This window comes from Ptychodera flava, chromosome 13 (assembly GCF_041260155.1).
Source record: "Ptychodera flava strain L36383 chromosome 13, AS_Pfla_20210202, whole genome shotgun sequence".
In the NCBI taxonomy this organism is placed as follows: domain Eukaryota; kingdom Metazoa; phylum Hemichordata; class Enteropneusta; family Ptychoderidae; genus Ptychodera; species Ptychodera flava.
In genome coordinates, this window is record NC_091940.1 from 12177891 (window position 1) to 12198029 (window position 20139).

The window sequence follows — 20139 nt, forward strand, 5'->3', positions numbered from 1 at the left end:
ACCTGTAAGTCTTACATAAGAACATCTTTAGGAAACACTAACGATCATTTCTGACGCAGCGCATCAGTACACATGAAGAAGATTTGTCCAATCTGAATAATGAAAAGCGATGAGGGTTTTCTTAAGGGCCCCAAAGCTTTTCGAAGTAGACACCCCTTCAAGCATTATGTTCATTTTTAACCCTTTAGTCACCATGGTTTAGCCCTAACATTGTTGTCAATGATGAATGTAGGTCTGTTTATAGGGAACTGGGGGTGGAGCAGGTTAAAATTGTCCAGTGCAGGCCCAGTGTTCCACAGTCCTGCTCAGTGGATCACTCACCTTGAGATCTTGTTCTTTATGCATCTCTGCCAATACATTCATGATACCCATGGTCCAAGGGTTAGGTGGCTTGAACACTTTACTCTTGGCGCTGGATTCAAGCACTTTGGCCACAAATGGTACCACATACAGCAGCTCTTGTTGGCCTTTGAAGAATGCTTCAAGAAGCAGTGACTTCAAATCTAAATCCTATAAGATAAAGAACCGAGGAAAGTTAAGGTGGATTTATACTTGAACATAATTGAAGGTAGCTATCTCTTTCTCCCATTCTATTCAATAAAACTTGCTTTTTTGAGCAAAATTAACTCAAGGTATTTTACTGACATAATAAGATCATTTGTGAAATCACACAAACGCCAAATTTCTTGGAATCATATACAACATAATCACTCTTGACTTCAGTATTAAAGAAAACTGTAACTAATTAATTGCCTTGCTAAGAAAAGTTTGACCTACATTCTCAGTGACATTTGTGAAAATAAGACTATGGTCTGTTTATAAAGTAAAAGGCTACAACACTTGGTTCTTTGAAGTCAACGTACCACTTAAAACCATGCACACCATCATAGTATCAAAATACAGAAGTAAAAAGCAATAATTTTTAATGACTGTACATCTCCTGATGAAGAATGGAAGACAGACTGTGCTGAAGATGAGGAATGACAAGCACACGTCAAAACACGTGACAAGTATTTGACTTACTATCTGCAGTATTGGTTTGTTCTTGTAGAGTGTCAGCATTCCTAACCAATGACCTAGATTCTTCAATATGGTCCTGTCAGAATAATTGGCACTACTCTTGTTGGAGTTCAGCAGCACCTGGTGTGGTGGATAGCGGAGGGAGAGGGGTTGACAAAAAAAGAGAATTCATGTAAGTGTACAGATTACAACAAGTAGACTTGAATGACAATAAATTTTTTAAAGACTTCAAAGGACAAAATATAAACCTTGGAGAGAAGTGGCTATCCATTTGACTTTGAAGAGAGATCTGAATGTTGTGATATGATTTCAAATGCACCAGCTATGCTGGATACACATATTGACACCATTCTAATAGAGATTTTATTCAACTGTGACTCACACAACTCCCTCTACTGCAAAAAATCAGCTAAATAGTCAACCTTTTCTTGTAAATGTGATTAATTGATGTAGAATAGTAACAATGCAGTACGGAGTTGCTTGAATCACAGAATTCTGATATGCAGACTCTGCTCTGTCATTGTGTAAAATTTAACTACCTATCCAAGGCAATATATGAAAACTATGTCAATCGCTACAAAGGAAACAGTAAATTATGTGGAGCATGATTAGCCTTACTACAAAGGAAAATCAGTTTTTATCATAATGATCATAATTGCGGATGTCCGAATATGTGATCAAACAATGCCTGCTGAAATTTTGCTGATGCAACATACCACTACAGAACACAATGTTCATTTGAATCTATATTCATGGGGAAATTTTGAGTTATGTTTTGAAATTATCTAACTGTCTCTGAGGTAAATTTTATCACGGTAAGCTGAATAAAGTTGAGTTGCAAAAGAATGGAACTGGGGAAGAAAACCAGCTCTAAATTTTATACTGAGACCAGAAAGTGAAAAGAAAATGTATCACACAGCATGGAACTATAGTTCAATAATGAAAATCAATGAAATCAACAGTTCCAGAAGGTGCCCTCTGGGCAACCTCCACCAACTTGTGAAAACTGCACCACCTTATCTAGAAATATAGCCCCCATTACAAGTAAAAGCACTGGCAGAATAATGTCCAATGACCCTTAGCAAATGTTTATGAACCCAATATGAACACTTCAAGCCCCCTGAAACACCATAGCAAGATGAACCCCGCAAGTGAGATGGCGTGAATGAGCCCATAACCATGCAAAGTGCCTGAGGTGCGGCAAGCGCGGTGACAGAAACAAGAAAACTCACCACCTTGATATTCCTGTATGTTTCTTTCAACACCATATCAATGCACTTGTTCATCTTGAGCACTTCCAGGTAGTTGGCGTAAAGCATGTGGAAGTTGGGTTCAATGCTGGCTCTCTTCTGCACTAGGTACTGGGCTACCCAAGGCAGGTATTCCTCACTAATGATGTCTTTCAGCTCATCACACTGGGTAAGTAAATGAATATCAGTGTAAGTATACAATCTGACGACAAATATTGCAATAAGAAAATACTTCAAATACGTTGATTTTTCACTCACCAATTGAGGACACCTGGTACCACCACAAGGCAGTCAGTGGTTCAACATGACCCTATTTTTATAGTAATTTTCCTATTTTTTCTTGGACCTGGTAATTCACTAATCTTGAATGATAATGATTATTTGACCTGCTTTTGCGTCATTTTGTTGCATAATGTGGACAGGGACCAGTAAGAATATCCCCTTTAATTTATCAAGCTTTGTAAAGTGTACTATAAAGTGTTGAGGGTATTTCTGTTATCTGGTTTACAGCACAAAAGTAATTTTCTATGATGAGCTTTTACTCATCTATCTACACTCATAATCCCTTTGTTGAAGCTAACGTATGTCATGTGTCAAAGAATTTAGAAAGCAGGAAGGAGCTACCAACAGGGGCCATCTGACCAGCTTCTGCAAACAAACAAACATTTACTGAATTCAACTGACAAACAAGTTGATGGTTCTTACCTTCTGTTGTAAGTTGGACTGAGAGAGGTTATTGAAAATGAAGAAGATCTTGTCCTGAATGCCCTCCGGTGGTTCTGGATTCTCCTCCAGTGGTGCATTGGTCAGCAGGGTATCAATGTTGGTGGTACTAGCAATGGAAGGCTGCAAAAGATAGGATGGTTGCCTCTGTCACTCCTCTTCTACAATCTCAATTCAAAGAAGTCTGCATACCCATCATACAAATATGAAGTGGCAGGAAATTTTTGTTTCACACCTAAATCATTCAGAGCTCTCCTACCACCAATTTCACCATTACAGGGTTCATTTGAAACAGTTCAAGCATAACCACTTTTTCAAAATGAAATTCTCACTGGCTACTGCTATCCAAGCTACAATTAGTTTTACAATATTTCAATTTCAAAACAGGCATTGACCGTAAACAAGTTTATGCTGGCTCAGTTGTATTTACACAAAGCAATAGCCTTGATTCTGAGTTGCACAGAAAATTCTATCAACTGTATCTGTTTTGGTTTGGTACTGATATGTGTTGCGAAATAAATATTTCCTGAGACACAAAGAATCCTCAGGAACGAAATGCAGTGTCACAAATTAGGTTCTGAGGAGACACTAAAAGGGATGTCATCCTTCTCACAAGAGAAATACATGCAGTTCTACACTGCAGCACTTACCGGCACCTCCCTTGTGCCCTTGATCGCTGCCGTAGTTTTACTTGGTGCCTTGGTTGTCGCTGTGGCCGTGGTGGTGGTGGTTGAAGTTGTCGTTGTTGCAGTAGTCTTGGCTGCAGCAGGAGGTGCGAGGCTGACAGCTGTTGTGGTTGTTGGGGTAGGAGTTGTTGGAACTCTGTTTGGTGGCTCCCTTGACTGTTGTCCATACTGAACATGCTGTATAGATCAACACAGAAAAGACAAGTGATGGCACAGAAAGACAGACAAATGCCATCCCAGTTGACTCTAAATATGTTCCCTCTAAATGATCACATTCCCAACAATGAAAAGTATGTTTGCATAATGCCATAATAAGCACATATACAATTTCAAAATCTGATTGAAAAAAACACTTTGTACTGTATTGTATTGTATTGTATTGTGTTGTATTAATTGTATCATATTATATTACTTATATGAGAATTAGTTATACTTTCTAAACACACTTGTTTTCCTCTCCCATTGAACTAAATACTATGGCAAATTACTGCAGTCGCGATAAGTTTAAACACACCAAACTTCCAATTCATTTAGGTATACCGCTGGTGATGTTGTTGTATTCTTACATATCTGATATCACATTCCCCCAGTGAAGCCGTCGTTTTATGGAGGAAGTGAACGTTGTCATGGGGAGTCTACGAGATAAGCTCAAGGGGTCATTCATTTTGGCCCAAGGGGTTGGTAACGGTCTGTGGGTTGGTGAAATAAAATGTGAATGGTACAACTACACTCTCATTTGTCTCACGTGTCATTTATTTAGAATAATATATATTTTCAACTGATTTCATTTCACATGCGGATTTTTCATCGGTGTCTAGCCTTCCTCAAAAATGTCCACATAGAATGATTCCCTTTATAAAATGGTATCAACTGCAATCACTCAAGCGCGCGAATATTGACCTGTAATGTTTCACTAAGTACAGCGCGCGCACTCTGTGCACTGACCAAGCGACATGTACCGATTTCAATTGAAGTACTGCGGGACGAAAATACGTCACATTTATGGTGGCGGCATTAAAACGTATTTCCAACTTGGAAATATCTTGGAAATATCAACTTGAGAATATCTCAAGTTTGAAAACGGCTGAATTTCAAATTCAGTATCGGAATGACGAAGGAGACACTATAAAGTTATCCAACAGTGAACTCGATGTCAATGATTTGTATCGTTGCTCAGAAACTCTTCCGAACGCGGAATACAAGCAGGTAAAATTAGAGGTCGTAGAAGATTTCTCTCATCAAGTACGCGGCAAGCGACTCTCTTCGAAATGACGTGAGTTGGAAGAATATTCGTTCGCTTTATCCCGGCTTCGTCGAAAAGTGTACTTGCAGTGGATCAAGGTTTGTGACCGTGTCGATGTATCGAACGACACGTTCTATGTTTTGCTCTGTGACTTGTTCTGCAGGTACCTGCGATACCCTCTTGTAACTATAGTTCAAATCTCGTTTAAAGATGTCGTATATAGTTCTGTGGGCAGGGCAAGGAATCGATGTCACAGATTTCACTATTTAATAAAAGCTCCGCACGAACTTTGCTGGCTGTCATTGATGGCTTCCTTGTTTTCAGATACTCAATATACTCGACAACATCTGCGGAGGTTTACACTCAGTGTGACAGTTTTCGGACAGGTAATGAATTTCGCCCAGAGCCGCGCCGTTTCATAAATGACGAACACTATGAAATCTTATTATCATACCTTTCGAAACATTATTGTGTTTATCCTCAAACTGTTAACACCGACAGGAGTGGCATTTAGGGGATCAAAGTTGCCAAATTTTTTACTCATGTTGAGTGCGTAGTAATCGGACGTCATATTTTGAATATGATTATAGGGGCTAAATACTGATATTTTGAAACTTTGTACCCCGATTTTCAATTTCAATGTGTTTAGAAAACTATATGGAAATATTTCGTGATAATTAGTTATGTTTAATCCATGGACGACGCAACTATATTTTGACGTGTATAGCGCTTAGATATCGGACACTGGCTGTCTCTGTATGTTGTGTTCGACACCTTGTATCATACGGTGTGGCTAACTTCGCCAAGTTTGTAGCGCCCGAAATAGCTTCTACTGAAAAAAAAAACTATCCAAAACGGGACAGTAGCGTCACCTGACTTAATATGCGGTAGCATGCCTTGTAAAACGCTATGGATACGGAGCGAAGTGAGTACAACGAACAGCATGTCTGAAACTGAGGTCGTCCGAAAATCACACTGAGTGTACTGTGTGGGCGTCTACTTGCTCTAGCCGTTACAGTAAGACCGGTTTTCTTGAATCGCCTCAAAATAGTTGCCACTGTTGATGCCGATATATTTTGTCCTGAGCAACAGATCTTATAGAGTGTCCATTCAGCCAAAGCTGAATTATTTCAGACCGCACTGTCGGGCGAACCCTTCGCTTCGACGACATGTTTGGTGGAGATAGTTTTGGCGCGGGACAGACAACGTAGTTGGGAGGAATGATCGGTAGTAAGTTCACATGTATATTTTTTAAGGCTATAGGCCTACTGGTGATAAAAGACGAAAAGCGAGAGAAACAAAAAATAAAGCAGTGACACTCGGTAAATGATACAAACAGTAAGAAAATGAACAAGAGTCATTGATTTAATAAAATTTTATTTTTGTGTCCTCATTCAATAAAGTGGAATATTCCGTCCAATCTGTAAAGCCGCCACTTTTATGGCCAGGCTCAGCTCCCGGTGGAATTCCAGAAGCGTAAACAGCATGTGTAATTCTACCTGATTACTTGGGTGATTACATGGGAATGTAACAACATCACCAGCGGTAATACCTAAATACATTGGAAGTTCGGTGTGTGTAAACTTATCGCGACAGTAATAAAATATCATAACTCCTACTCTTCATAGGCACTGTTATCTACCAAAAACTACTTTTTTATTAAAGTACACACAATAATGTAAAGGTGGCCCCTCCCCCTTGACATAACGTTGCAATCTTCTAAAACATTTCACAAGTATTTTGTTTCCATCAACTGATCATAGTAAACCTTTTGCATGCATGGACAAAGCAGTAAATTAGTATCCAGGTTTTCCATCCTATTCAAAGGTGTAAGTTTCTTTGGTAAGTGTAGAAATCTCTCACGATAAATTCCTATGAAAAACCATTTGCAACTGGGAATTTCACATGGCCCTTACATCAGACGCTACACTTCAATGGTGAAATCAAGTACTTCAACACTCTACCACCCTGATACGTCCCCAGATAAGAACAATAAATTTTCCAAATGAGATCAAATGTTGAATATACTTGTGACTAGCACAGCAATGTTTACCTCGACAAGGTGATCTGGAAACTGACTGAAATGGGCTATGGATGCCAGGTGCTGGCAATACTGAGGATAGTCCTTCAGTCGGGTTTTGAACCTGTCCAGCGATGCTATACCAAAATAGTACATCTTACTTCCGTGAGGTTTACGCAGTGCTTCCAGCACGTACCGGAGAGCAATGCCCAGTGCCATGTACCTGAAAGTGAGACAGTTGTTAAGTTAATGCAATGTAGCAGATGTTCCCATAAAGGTTAGAAAATTGAGCCTTCAATACATCAACGCACTGGAACACTGAATGATTTCAAGCATTTTACTTGCTGCCTCTATTTGGCATATTTCATTACCTTAGGAATGGTTTTCACTCAAAATGTTTTCACTCAATGTGCTGCACTGACACAATTGGATTAAAAAGGCTTCACTCACATGGTGTTTGCGTGTTTATAAAACCTGTACTTCCTGTATATTTTCATTGTAGTGTTTAGGTGGTAGTCAAAAATTTCTGTTTCTTGCATAAGTATTTGTTGACATCGACAATTACATGATGTGAGCCCTTTGTTTTACTATTTTATGTTTTGTCAAGTTAGTCTTGTCAATTCCTGGTTCTGGCATTAGTAGTTATTGCCACTGACTGTTTATGAGATTTTAGTCCTTTGTTCTCCTTAGAAAGTTGTGCACAGTTACTCAATTTGCTCAGAGAGAAAGCTGATACAGAACCTGCCAATTTAAAGGTATACAGTCACCTGTAATCTAAATATGCCCATATATGGTCAAAGGGGTATTCCTTGGTATTCGAAATGCCCATGTGAGGGCGCTGTTTTTTAAAAAGCGGCCACCCGCTTAAAATCTGTGATTGGTTAGATTTTCTCTTTCCATGGTAACTGTGGCAAAATTGGAATAGGTGACAGTATACCTTTAAGTGCTGTTGTGCTCACCTAGACACAATACATCATTCTCAAAATAATCAGTGATTGCATGTCGACTAGACTACACATTGTCACAAGCAACAACTTACTGATCAAATAGCTTTGCTCTAAGTACATCATATTTCCACATTTTAATGATTGTTGATTTAATAACTGATATGATGACTGAGTGAAAATGAACTGTGTGTTGTCATAAAGGGAAGTGTTGAGGCTACTCACGTAACAAGGCCTTGTTCTACTATGCCACCAAACAAACAGGCAGTGATATGTAATTCTCTGTCTGGATACTGAGGGAAGAACCGGTACTCTTCAAACAGGTTACGAAGCATACACAGGAACACTTCCTGTGAGAGAGATGAAGAAGATGTTTATAACTCCATGAACAGTGTTACTATGTCTACACTTCAATGCCTCTACAAGCTATGCCCTACAATTTCACTTTCAACAAACACAATAGATAATATTCTACACTCCTGGTAGTACACTGGCACCAAAGTTAATACTCTTTCTCCCCAGTTGTGTTTATTTCTATGGTTTGTCTATGGAACCTGGTAGAAAGAGGATTATATTGACAGTTGGTCAATGAGTAGAATGTTCAAACATGGGCATGTTAGAGATCACGTAATTTATTTGAGTGTTTCATGTTATAAATTTTGTATACAACACTGAGAATAATCCAAACACCACTGTATGCTGAACAATGACAACATCAAAGTAGTGTTGTTTGACGATGAATTTCTCTCAGTTTACAATGAACTTACCCTTTCCTTTTTGACTGGAGAGTCTTTGAACCTTTTCAACATGTCCAGGACTTCATCCACGGACATAGTTGGATCTGGAGGTTGATTGTAGATCTTTTGGAAATAGCTGTTAGCTTCATCATCAATTTCTTTGGAGAATGTCTGGTTCATCTCTGGCCATATGTTAGACAAATCACCTGTAAACGGACGAAAAATAAAAAGTGATTGGGTTGGTTCAGTGACCTCTGACAGTAGCTCTGCATGTGATCACACAGACAAAATCAGCGACAGCAATTAGATAGCATATTTCCTTTTACTTGCTGGTAGTGGTGGTTGTGCCATACAAGTGACTGTGATTACTGCTTGTAATAAAAGCTCTTTTTAAAGGCTTTCAATGAACAAGCGACTGACACTGTAGATAACAAAATAAGCTTCCTGCCCGCAATTAACATTTTGTCAAGTTAATTTCAAAGGCAAACACTTCATTTTTTAGGAGGGAGGCATGTTTATGTAGATAGGGAATGGCAACAGTATGTGGATGAGGTATTACCTTCACCCTCCGTTTTATTGACTCTCTCCTAAAAATGGTCACTGGCTTAGCCCTTGGTTTGATTCACCAATTACACTGAATAGCATGCAGGAGAGCCAAAATAACGTGCCATGCATCAAAGATGTTCTTTTAAAAATGTGCAAGAAGTGATGGTGAATAGGTTGTCTCAACAAACAGCATTTTTACTTGATTACAAAACAGAACCAAAACAGCATTGTGGTGTTCGTATGCCAATTTGACAGTGATTTCATTTCATCCATGCCCTCAGTTCAGCTCTTTTGCAAGCCACACACAATAAAACCACAAGATGCTGTGATATCTGACAAGCTGCAGCAATAGTTCCATCATGACATGACATTAATACCACAAGATACTGTGTCTACATGACAGAAAACACCTGCACTATAAGACTAATTAAAGGAGTCATTTTTTTTCCTGAAGTCTATTTCCAGCTGGGCCATAAGCAAGATTGCCATACAGAAATACACTCCAAACAAAAAGTCTGTTTTGACAGGGCAAATGTACTGTGATGGTTTATTGACTCACATGCCGCAATCTGGTGCTCCTGGTCATTAACAAGCACTTAGAATCTCAAGTTATGATGATGTAAGTTAGCTATTGCAAGGCAATGAGGCGAATGCATATGAAATGGGTGAGACCGACAAAGAGAAAGAGACGCAGCCACAATGAAAAGTGAGCAAAAACATAAAAGTTTAAAAGCACAGACCGACACATCAACAATACCTACCATATGGGGGTTGGAGGGAGGATAGAGACAGTACAGTAGGAAGCCTTGGACGCTGACTACCCAAGTGAATAATGAAACAAATGAAAATGAACTTACTACTAAAGTTCTTTGGTTCCAGCTCACCTGGTCTGAGAGCAGCTGTGGTGGTTGTCTTGGCACTTGCCTGAGCAAACGCCTGTGCAGCTGAGGAGCTCAAGCCCCCAATACTGGAAGGCCTGGATAGTTTGAAGGGATCCGTCCCTCCTGCACCTGCCATCATGTTGTTTCCTAGGGTTGACACACCTAGAAGCAGACAGCATGTGTTTACAAGGTTCTGACAGCATGTATGCTGTGATATCGGTAAACACCAATGAACAACACCCATATGTGTCATAATGTGTGAAAAACTTTAAGCACAAGCTGTTTTGCTCCAACTGTAGCTACGAAAATATGCTACGTATATGTCCACTTATATACAAGGGGAATTGAATACATCATCATCGAATGTACAACAAAATCATTCCATTTAATGTTGCCCTCTGAAACACAATACCAAATGGTGTTTTTATATGGTGCACTCATGACCCGACATACACAATATGCACCCATGATGACTCATGTGTTCTCCCTGAACAAGGTAACAGGGGCGTGGCGGCCCTCTTGTAAATTCTGAGCGCCCCCTTGCCAGAAATGAAAAAGATTTATTTTTTTTGAAAAATAAAACAATAAAATGTACGGGAAAAAAAGTTGACAGTGATTTACAAGCAAAATGCAAGTGTGATCGTCGATCCTGCAGGCTGCAAACGTAATTCTCATCGATCTTGCAAATCTCGCGAGTTTGTGATGTCATCCGAGATCATAAGCCCATGTGCAACTCATATCGATGGCAGCCATGTTTGCATGGCTCAGGCCGTAACGTATCGTTAGCCACGGTCCCTCCATAGGGACCGTGCATTAGGTAACCGACTTTATAGCTGAGTAAACATGCCAAGGAGCTTGAGCCGAACCAAGGACAGCAGAGTACACTGAAGATTTTATAGGAGGTTAGAATTTCGCTTGTGTATTCCTTCCCAAAGCAAAACGACCTTTTTTAGGCTCCGCCGGAGGATGAGAACACGTGAGTGCTATGGTGCACGGTGATAATTTTGACATCGATGAATAAATGTATGTCTGTCGCTAAGCTTATGTTTTCGTTTTCAAAAAATGTAATCTTCATTGAAATCACTGAACTGGAATAAAAGTTGTGGAACACCGTCTCAGATTTCTTTTCCTTTGAGTTTTTTATACGAAAAAAATCTGAAAAAAATACTCCCCAAGTGCCACCAAATAACACCATTTTAATCTCTGTTTTTCAAAAGCTCCAACGGCAGGAGGGGGGGCACCCCCCTCCTGACCTCCCCCCGCGACCGCTTACGCGGTCGCTTGTGGTGCTTCGCACCACGTCTTCGCCCTCTTGTAAAAAAATCCTGGGGAGAACACTGATGACTCATTACATCATTAGACTTATGCACCATGACAATACTGATCTGTACACTTTGTATCCATTAAAATGACTTGCTTAAAACATCACACGTTCCCCACCACACTTACCACCACCGAAGGCAGTAGGTAGCTGACTGGACAGGGATGCCATTGACGACAGCCCCGTGTTACCAACGGGAAATTGCTTCTGGGGTGACTGTGGCGTGGTCAGAGTACCACCTAAATGTGAAGGAAAACCGGGAAGTCCAGTACTACTGGTAGGAGTGGTTCCTACCATACTCAGTGATGATATACTGCTAACTAGTGGGTCAATTGGCTGTGAAAAAGAAATTGACTGCATGTTACACAACACAGTACATTCGAGTTGATGAAATCTCCCTGGCGCATTTTCAATACTTTTGTTGTAAGAATTTCTGGCTTTTGAGTAAAAAATATAGCATTACTGATCAGGAAGCATTCCCCTGCTACAGAGACATGTCATGATGGCACAGAGGACACATAAATGTAAATTTAAATGGTGAGTACAGTAGAAATCTCATCTACAATTTCTATTATTTTCTACACTGATACAATTTTGTTGATGATGATTGGGTAAGACCTACGGTGGTAGTGAATAGGTTCTAGATGGTCTTCAAACAGAAATAATCAGACATTTTTCAGAACTGATCATATTAAACAACAGGTCTGACTTCATTAGAAGCTTAGACTTCTATTGCTTACCTGTGATCCAAGTCCTGCAAAGCCTGTGATGGCAGCTGGCTGACTAGTTTTTGTTATGACACCTGGCGGTGGCTGCCTGGCCTTCAGTAAACCACCTGAGTTGGCTACCATGGTGAGAATAGTTTCTGACAAATCTTGCTGTACAGACCTACACACAGTCAAGTCAAACATACAGAAAAAAGTCACTGAGAGATTTGACAAAAATGTCCTAATTATGGAGGAAAGCACTCTGTATTGCAATGACAAGTACGTGTATATATTGCCTAGTTTGATATTTTTTTGCTTCCTTCTGATTGTACAGACAAATTTCTGGTTAATCACAGAGAGAAATGTGCAATGGTATTGGCAAGCCTAACAGCAAAAACCTAAAAGAATTACATGCAAATATTTTGATGGAAAAGGGCAATAACCACTGCATGTTCCACTATTAAAGATATTAACCCTTTGAGCGCCAAAGTCAATTGTTGTTGCCCTTATAAAATATACCTCAGTCAATTTTTGTCAGACTTTTGCCAAAATTTTGATAAAACACGGGCCAATGAAATGTTGGTCCATTTGGTCCAAAATTATCAAAAAAAGTTGCAGGAAAGTTCAGCAAAAATTGGAAAAATGTTGCACTAAAATTGTGGTGGGAAAAAATAACAGCACTCAAAGGCTTAAAAACACATAGTTTTTATTTTGCTCACCCAACACAAGCCTGGATGCAAGCCAGCATAGTTCCAATTGTCTCGGGTGGTAACTGTCCTGCTTTGGGTCCCATGTCTGGTTTATCTACTAATCCTCCCAACACTTGGGGAGCTCTCCTCTTCAGAAAGGACACACATGCCTGTACAAACAGTTCCTGTAAAAATAGAGTAATTGAAGTTGATTGAGACAATGTAAACCCTTCTCCCATGGCTGGTTCATAAAGCGACACATAGCTAATCCTGTACGTTTTTATAAAATGCAATATAACTTCTTATCAGCAGTAGAGCAGTATAGTTCATTCGCTTCATCTGTGAAACTACTCTGATATTAACTGATATCACCATTCCACAGATATCCACATCTGTCAAAACCTGAAACATGACTGAATACATGATGAAGCCATGAACATAAAATGCTCACCATCTTCTAGTTCAGATTGAAGGTGATATTTCCTATATTGGTCTGAATCTTCACAAGGAGATATCCTACAAATCACTAAACTCGATAAATCTACTTTTGTGGCAAAATATCTCCACATCTCACAATATGTCTTCTCTCTACATAAGATTTGACTATGTCAGTAAACTTACCCCATGTTCACGGATTTTGTCACTCAGCCACTTGTCAAGTTTCAGGTATTCCCGCCTCGACGCCAAGCATGCCAGATCGATGACAAATGCGAACGGTGTTCCATTGAGCAAGAGTGACAGCGCTTTCAAGTCTTGAGCGACGTCAAGGATCCTGGACAGCCTGCTCTGGTCAAAGTTTTCACCTCTCATGTACCATTCAGCCATTGCATGCATTACCAATTTCCTGATAGTGGGTGACTGACCCTGTAATAGGGGAAAAGAAATGACAAAGGCAAATTCAGATTTTACTGGATTCAATTGACCCTTCATGATTTATGAAAAGTAATGACATTGTGTATTACAAATATAAAAGACACTTTTGTTCAGAAATCTATTCCATATATTACTTTACCTTCTATCCTAAGTAATTACACCAATGAGAATGAGTACTGACTATAGACTTCCCATAGCATCTACAATTTTTCCATAAATAGACCAGGAAATCTTTTTCGTTTTCAGCACAGTATATCATTGTACAACGTGGAGCATGATCAACACTTCGAACAATTCAAATGCACAGATTTAAGTGTTAGTTTCCTTTTCAAAACTATAGTTTTCACATAAACCTATATCATTCACAATCTACACAATCTTCATTTGAGATCCTCTGAAGTCATGGTCACAGCCTTTCCTTTCAGACTTGGATGTGTCACACACCCATGAAAGTCATTCACTCACATGTACACAGCTTACTTACCTGGCCATGCCATGCGTAATGTAATACTATTGCTGCATTGGGATGATTGCCCAGAAAGATTGGCAGTAGAGTAGACACAAGGTCATGGCGCAGTGTGTTCCATAATGGCTGCAATGGATATAAAAGGCAGTGCTAATGAGATTAACAAATCAGTAATAGCAGAATTGTTGTTAAGAGAAAGCATCTGTACACTCAGTATGGTAAAAATACTCAACACTGATCATATAAACATGTCTGTGGGGATATTCATACAAGAGTGATGTCAAAGTTGAAAATCAAACAAGGTAACTGTATAGCATGTAAATACCCAGGTTCTCCAAAGGCGATTTTCAGGGGACCACCTCTGTTTTTTGAGCAATCTATTCATATTGTAATAGCCATACAAAATACATTTTCAGGACAAAAGAATATGCAAATTATGTCATGCTATGTAAATTGGTTGCCCTTACTTTTCAGAGCTCTGGAGAAGATTGAAATACTCAATTATTGACACATATGTTTCTCTTATGTGTTATATCAGCATGCAGGATTGAATAAAACCATGAAATCATCCCTGAAAATGACTCTTGTTGAGAATGTCTTATTTCCCAATATAGGAACTGGAAACATTCAAAGGGAAGAGATATAGCACTCTAAAAAGGGAGTGACCAACAATCACCTGTACTTGGAGTAAAGCTAGTAGTAGCACATCTGGACAGTGTTTGACGGGAAATCCAAACAACGCTTTCACTTGGTCATATTTCCCTGTTTCTGATAGTCGGAGTAGAGTTTCCACCAGGTCAAGTGATTTCCTGTGAAGGGAAGGAGAAGAATGACACGTTGCCAGACTGGGAAGTATCAACTTTTCAAAACGAAACTGTTACAACCAGCTATTAAATTCTCAACGTCTTGACTGATACAGAATTTCCCCTAATTTCCCTGTAAACAGCTCCAAATTTCCCATACAAATGAATGGGCTTGGGCCAAATCATGGCGGTGAAAGGGTTTATCCTTGTACCCTAACTTCCACTTTTGGAAGTCTAGCTTTTAATACAAGTCAAGGGAGTTGTAGTATACAGTGGAAAATGTGCAAAGGATTAAATGAAAATACCGCAATTATACGGTGTAGCTCAAATTTGATCAGAATTGGTACATACCAAAGATCAACAATAAGTGTTGTTTCTATCTGTTCAGTGCAGGAAAATTCTACGCTGATGGTATGACAATGATTTCTGCACAGTACGACCAGAAAAACGACATCTTACTCAGATGTGTGGGCTGTTTCAGTTACTGCTAATTTGCAGGATTTCCTCTTTTTCTTACCTCATTTGCATATCTTTGACACTGACATGTTCATTTGAACAACGTCACATCTCAACCCCTGCATCTACCTGTACACCAAATACTGAGATGGTAGCTTTGGCGGTATGGGAGCCTTTGCAGGTGACGGACATACATCCGCACATACATACCCACATACATACATACTGACACCATCGACTCACCATATAAGCTCTTTTTGGTATTTATATAAATACCAAATATGAGCTAATAAAGAGACACAACAGTATAGCATAATTACTATGTCAATGGTGACGGCCAATTGTTACATTGACAATGCTATGGGGTTGCTAAGAGGAGAGTAACTTACCAGGTAGCTATTTCTCTGTTGTCATCATCAGGGGGTGCCTTAAGAATGTCTATAACAGCAGTGTGACACGGGTAGTCGGAGAAGCAGAAAACGTCTGGATTTGCCAAAGCCTGTTGTATCCAAGACAACTGTAGAGATAATCAGAGTAAAGAACACAGAGCTAAACTTTCAACTTTTTAACTACTAAGCACAGCCCATGTTCATATTATGCTAGATGTAAATGTATTATCCAACACACCTGCCGGCTTTGTATAAGTTTACGAACAATGCTTTGGCATCACCATATAATCGCGTCACTCACAGGTGGTAGTAGGGTCAATATATTACAACAAAATATTTTGAACTGGAAGTTTCTTGGCAACGTACTGAGACACAGAATACGGTAGGCTATCTGTACTGTAGAGACTCTGTACCTGTCCATCTGTGTTTTTCCATGTCCTGTACAAAAACTCAACAGGGAAAACTTCCTGGAGACCTCTTATGTAGGCCTCTTTTATCAGTCTCAGGGCTAGGGCATCCTTGACAGTAAAGCCTGTGTGATCCAGCTCAAATATCACCTCCCTCCAGTTGATGTGTGGTGCACAGTCCTTCACCACTTCCACAAAGATAGTCACATTCCAGGTAGTGTTCTGATTTCCCTGGTCGGTCTTGTCCTTTCCGTCACTCCATATGTTACCCCCAGGAGCAGTCAAAGACTGTAGCAAGGGAGCATAAACAGGAAATAAGTTCAACAATAAGAAAATAGCGTCAAGACACTGTAGCTCCCATCCTGGACTATTTAGTGTTTGTTTCTCTTGGTCAGATATTTGAACATGTGTGAAAGGGATAAAGTGCATGAAGTGAAAATACTTAAATGTAATGTACTGGAGACAGTGAAATATGTTTAATGTATTTATTCAGAACATAAAATGGAAAAAATACAGAATTAGAAATATCGAATACTGTGATACAACCATTAACTAAACAAGTCATTGACAATGACAGTCCCCACTTGTAATAGGAGTATTAGTCTTGATGGGGCAGGGAAATGTGGTCATTAAGAAGTATCACTGGAGTGTATATGTTGAGATCTATGGGCAAATAGGTCTATGTCGTTGTTCCCAATTTGAAACAAATGAGGCATGTCTAAGTTATGGTTCTAAATCGGGAAAAAAGATCAGACCTCTAGCAGTATTGGACAGCCAAGAAATACATATGCGCATAATAAATGAGGTACAAGATGTGACATCTTAAGGTCTAATATCCTATCAAAATTGGAGGGTATAGAACTTGTGGTTATTGAGATATGCATATATATGTATAATCAAGGTCAAAGGTCATTGAGGTTACATGACATTTTGAAAAAAAAATTATATTGCTAATTAATCCCTATATGCCAAAAAATCAGACCTCTAGCTCTATTCACTTGCCCAGAATTAGATGTGTGCAAAATTAATGAGGTAAAGCGTGTGTTGTCATAAGGTCTCCCATCCTACTAAATACAAAGGACATAGCACTTGTGGTTACTTATTTATTGACATAAAACATATATTTTAGGTAAAAGGTCATCAAGGTCACATGACATTTAGTCAAAAAAATTCTCTCCTATAGTTATCCCTTTATACCAAAAATCAGACATCCAGCTCTCTTGGCTTGCTCTGAATGAGATATGTGCATAATTAATGAGCTACAATATGTGGCATCATAAGGTGTCCAATCATACCAGATATGAAGGGTGTAGCACTTGTGGTTACTGAGTTATGGACAAATATGTATATTTGAGGTCAAAGGTCACCGGGGTCACATTACATTTTGTCAAAAAAAATTCTCTCCTATGGTTATCCCTATATATCAAAAATCAGACCTCTGGCTCTATTGGCTTGCTCAAAATTAGATATGCACATACAATATGTGGCATCATAAGGTGTCCCATCATACCATACATGAAGGGTGTAGCACTTGTGGTTACTGAGTTATGGACAAATATGTATATTTGAGGTCAAAGGTCACCGAAGTCATGTCACATTTTGTCAAAAAAATTGTATTGCTAGGTTATCCCTATATACCAAATAAAGTTATCAAAACAAACCACCAATTGTATGAAACATGGGCCTAAATACAGACAGACTGACATTCACAGACTGGCACAGAGTGATGACATTGACCCCAAGTGTGCCTTGGCCCATGGAGAGTGATAAAGATATAACAAAAAGCTGAATGTAATGATAAATAGTTAAGTATAGGCCTACAGACACTGAGGGTGAATATGTTACAGCAATTTGATTAGTTTCTTTTCGTTTCTACTTCTGTGATAATTTTTAAGACAATCAAACTGCAAGGCAGTTTTAATATGTATTGACATACATGTTATCTTTTACAAGCACACAGCAAACTGTTCTTGATTTTTCATTTACAATATTTGACATAGACTGAAATACATAACATGCAACCAATATTTACATTTTGCCCATGCACCAGATACATAGAGAGATTTCAACATGCAATCATTAACTCAGAAACCCTATAGGGAAAAGTAAACATTGTTTTCTTCCAGAACAGCTGGTACATCCACATCTGGAGCAACTTACAAACTTAACCAATTACACAAGGATGATGACACAAGAGATAAAGTTAAACTGTGGTGAACTTGACTATTCCTTTCAAATCCTTACCTAACTTGATTGACATCTTAAACTAAAATACACTGCATGTTTAATGGCACACAAAAATACATCAGGGGTGTACCATTTGATAAAAGGGGGTTGTCTGGAAGATTGATGAGGAACATCTTTTTTATCCGATACACTGTACATTCTTTTTTTCCCACTATCTCACCTTTTCTTTTTGACAAACCTTCTGTGGCTGATTTTTTTATTGACATTTGTTTGGATTTTTTTCAAAATCTGCCAGGACCCCCCCCCCCCCCCCCCCTCCATCACTCTTTAACATTGAAAAAAACTTTGAATATATTTGTTGGAAACCAAACCTGCTGAAATCACCTCAGCTATGTTTTCTCATTATTTTTTACCGCATTTCAACACCAAATACAGTTTACCATTTCAAATGCTTACTGAATCACAACATTATCTTAAACATAGGGCCAATGTCCCTGAAGCTACTATAGACATGGATACAAAATTAAGTATTTCCTGACTGTATGAAATCATCTCACTAAGGTCATCCTAGGGACCTGTCAACCAAATATTAAAGCTGTCTGACCAGCGGTTTTGAAAAAAACAAGCGACCCAATAGTCGACAGAGCTCTGCTGTGTTATGTAGAGAGCAACTTTTGTGACATATGTATTGATGAAATGGTTGAGATCTTTGATGGCTCATTTCAGGATGGCCTGACCTAAAATGGCAAAATTAGCTGCAAAAATACAAAATTGATGATTTCATCATAATTATGTATAAAAATGTATACCAAATATCAAAGCTATCACATGAGTAACTTTTGAGAAACAAATATTTTGACCAAAAATGGCAAAAATTGACCAAAAAATACAAAAATTGAAGATTTCATCAAATTTCAATGTATCACACAAAGACAACCCCTATGAACCTGTATACCAAATATCAAAGGCATCAGATAAGTGGTTTTTGAGAAACACATGTTTGACCAAAAATGGCAAAAATAACACAAAAATACAAAATTGCAGATTTCATCATATATTCAATATATCATATTTAGTTCATCTGTAGGAACCTGTATACCAAATATCAAAGCTGTCAGACGAGCGGTTTTGATGAAATAAACTTTTGACCACAAATGACCAAAAAAATCCTTAAAAATACAGATTTGCATATTTCATCACTATTTGAACAAATCCAAATTGGGTTATCCCTAGGGACCTGTATACCAAATATCAAAGCTGTCTGACCAGCGGTTATGAAGAAGGAGATTTTTTACCAAAAACGCCTTTTTTGGCACTAATTTGTATATTTTCAACAATATCAAAAAATCAAAAAAGCACAATTATTTCAGGTCAGCCCAAAGTACTTACATGCTATTTTTCATGTAATCTGCTCAGTGGTTATTGAGATTTTCAATTTTGACTGTTTTTACATTTTTTCACTTAATTTGCATATTTTTGGCAATGACAACTTCATTTGAACAAAATCTCATCTACAGCCCATCATACATGTACACACCAAATATCAAGATGAAATGTGCAGCGGTTTTGGAGTTTTTGATGTTGACGGACAGACATACAGACATACAGACATACAGACATACAGACACACAGACATACAGACATACATACATACAGACATTTCCCTAGCCTATAAGAATAGCTTCCATTGCCATATATACATATGGCTATGGGAGCTAAAAAGCAATCTTTGTGTTATTATAGCCTTCTTGCATTTCATAGGAGGATGATCATGCTCTTGAGGGTTTCCAT

The 20139-nt window shown here is 38.7% G+C and overlaps 1 protein-coding gene across 1 annotated transcript in view; it reads right to left on the reverse strand.

Annotated features, from left to right (window-relative positions):
* The window catches only part of LOC139147437 (CCR4-NOT transcription complex subunit 1-like), a 43956-nt gene that overhangs the window by 16155 nt on the left and 7662 nt on the right, over positions 1-20139 (reverse strand). The window contains 17 exon segments of the mRNA XM_070718544.1: positions 322-510; positions 1024-1140; positions 2253-2435; positions 2976-3116; positions 3644-3856; positions 6976-7165; positions 8112-8236; positions 8654-8829; positions 10027-10212; positions 11500-11707; positions 12112-12259; positions 12798-12952; positions 13389-13631; positions 14125-14232; positions 14783-14915; positions 15755-15882; positions 16168-16449. Coding sequence (XP_070574645.1) covers positions 322-510; positions 1024-1140; positions 2253-2435; positions 2976-3116; positions 3644-3856; positions 6976-7165; positions 8112-8236; positions 8654-8829; positions 10027-10212; positions 11500-11707; positions 12112-12259; positions 12798-12952; positions 13389-13631; positions 14125-14232; positions 14783-14915; positions 15755-15882; positions 16168-16449 — 2925 coding nt within the window.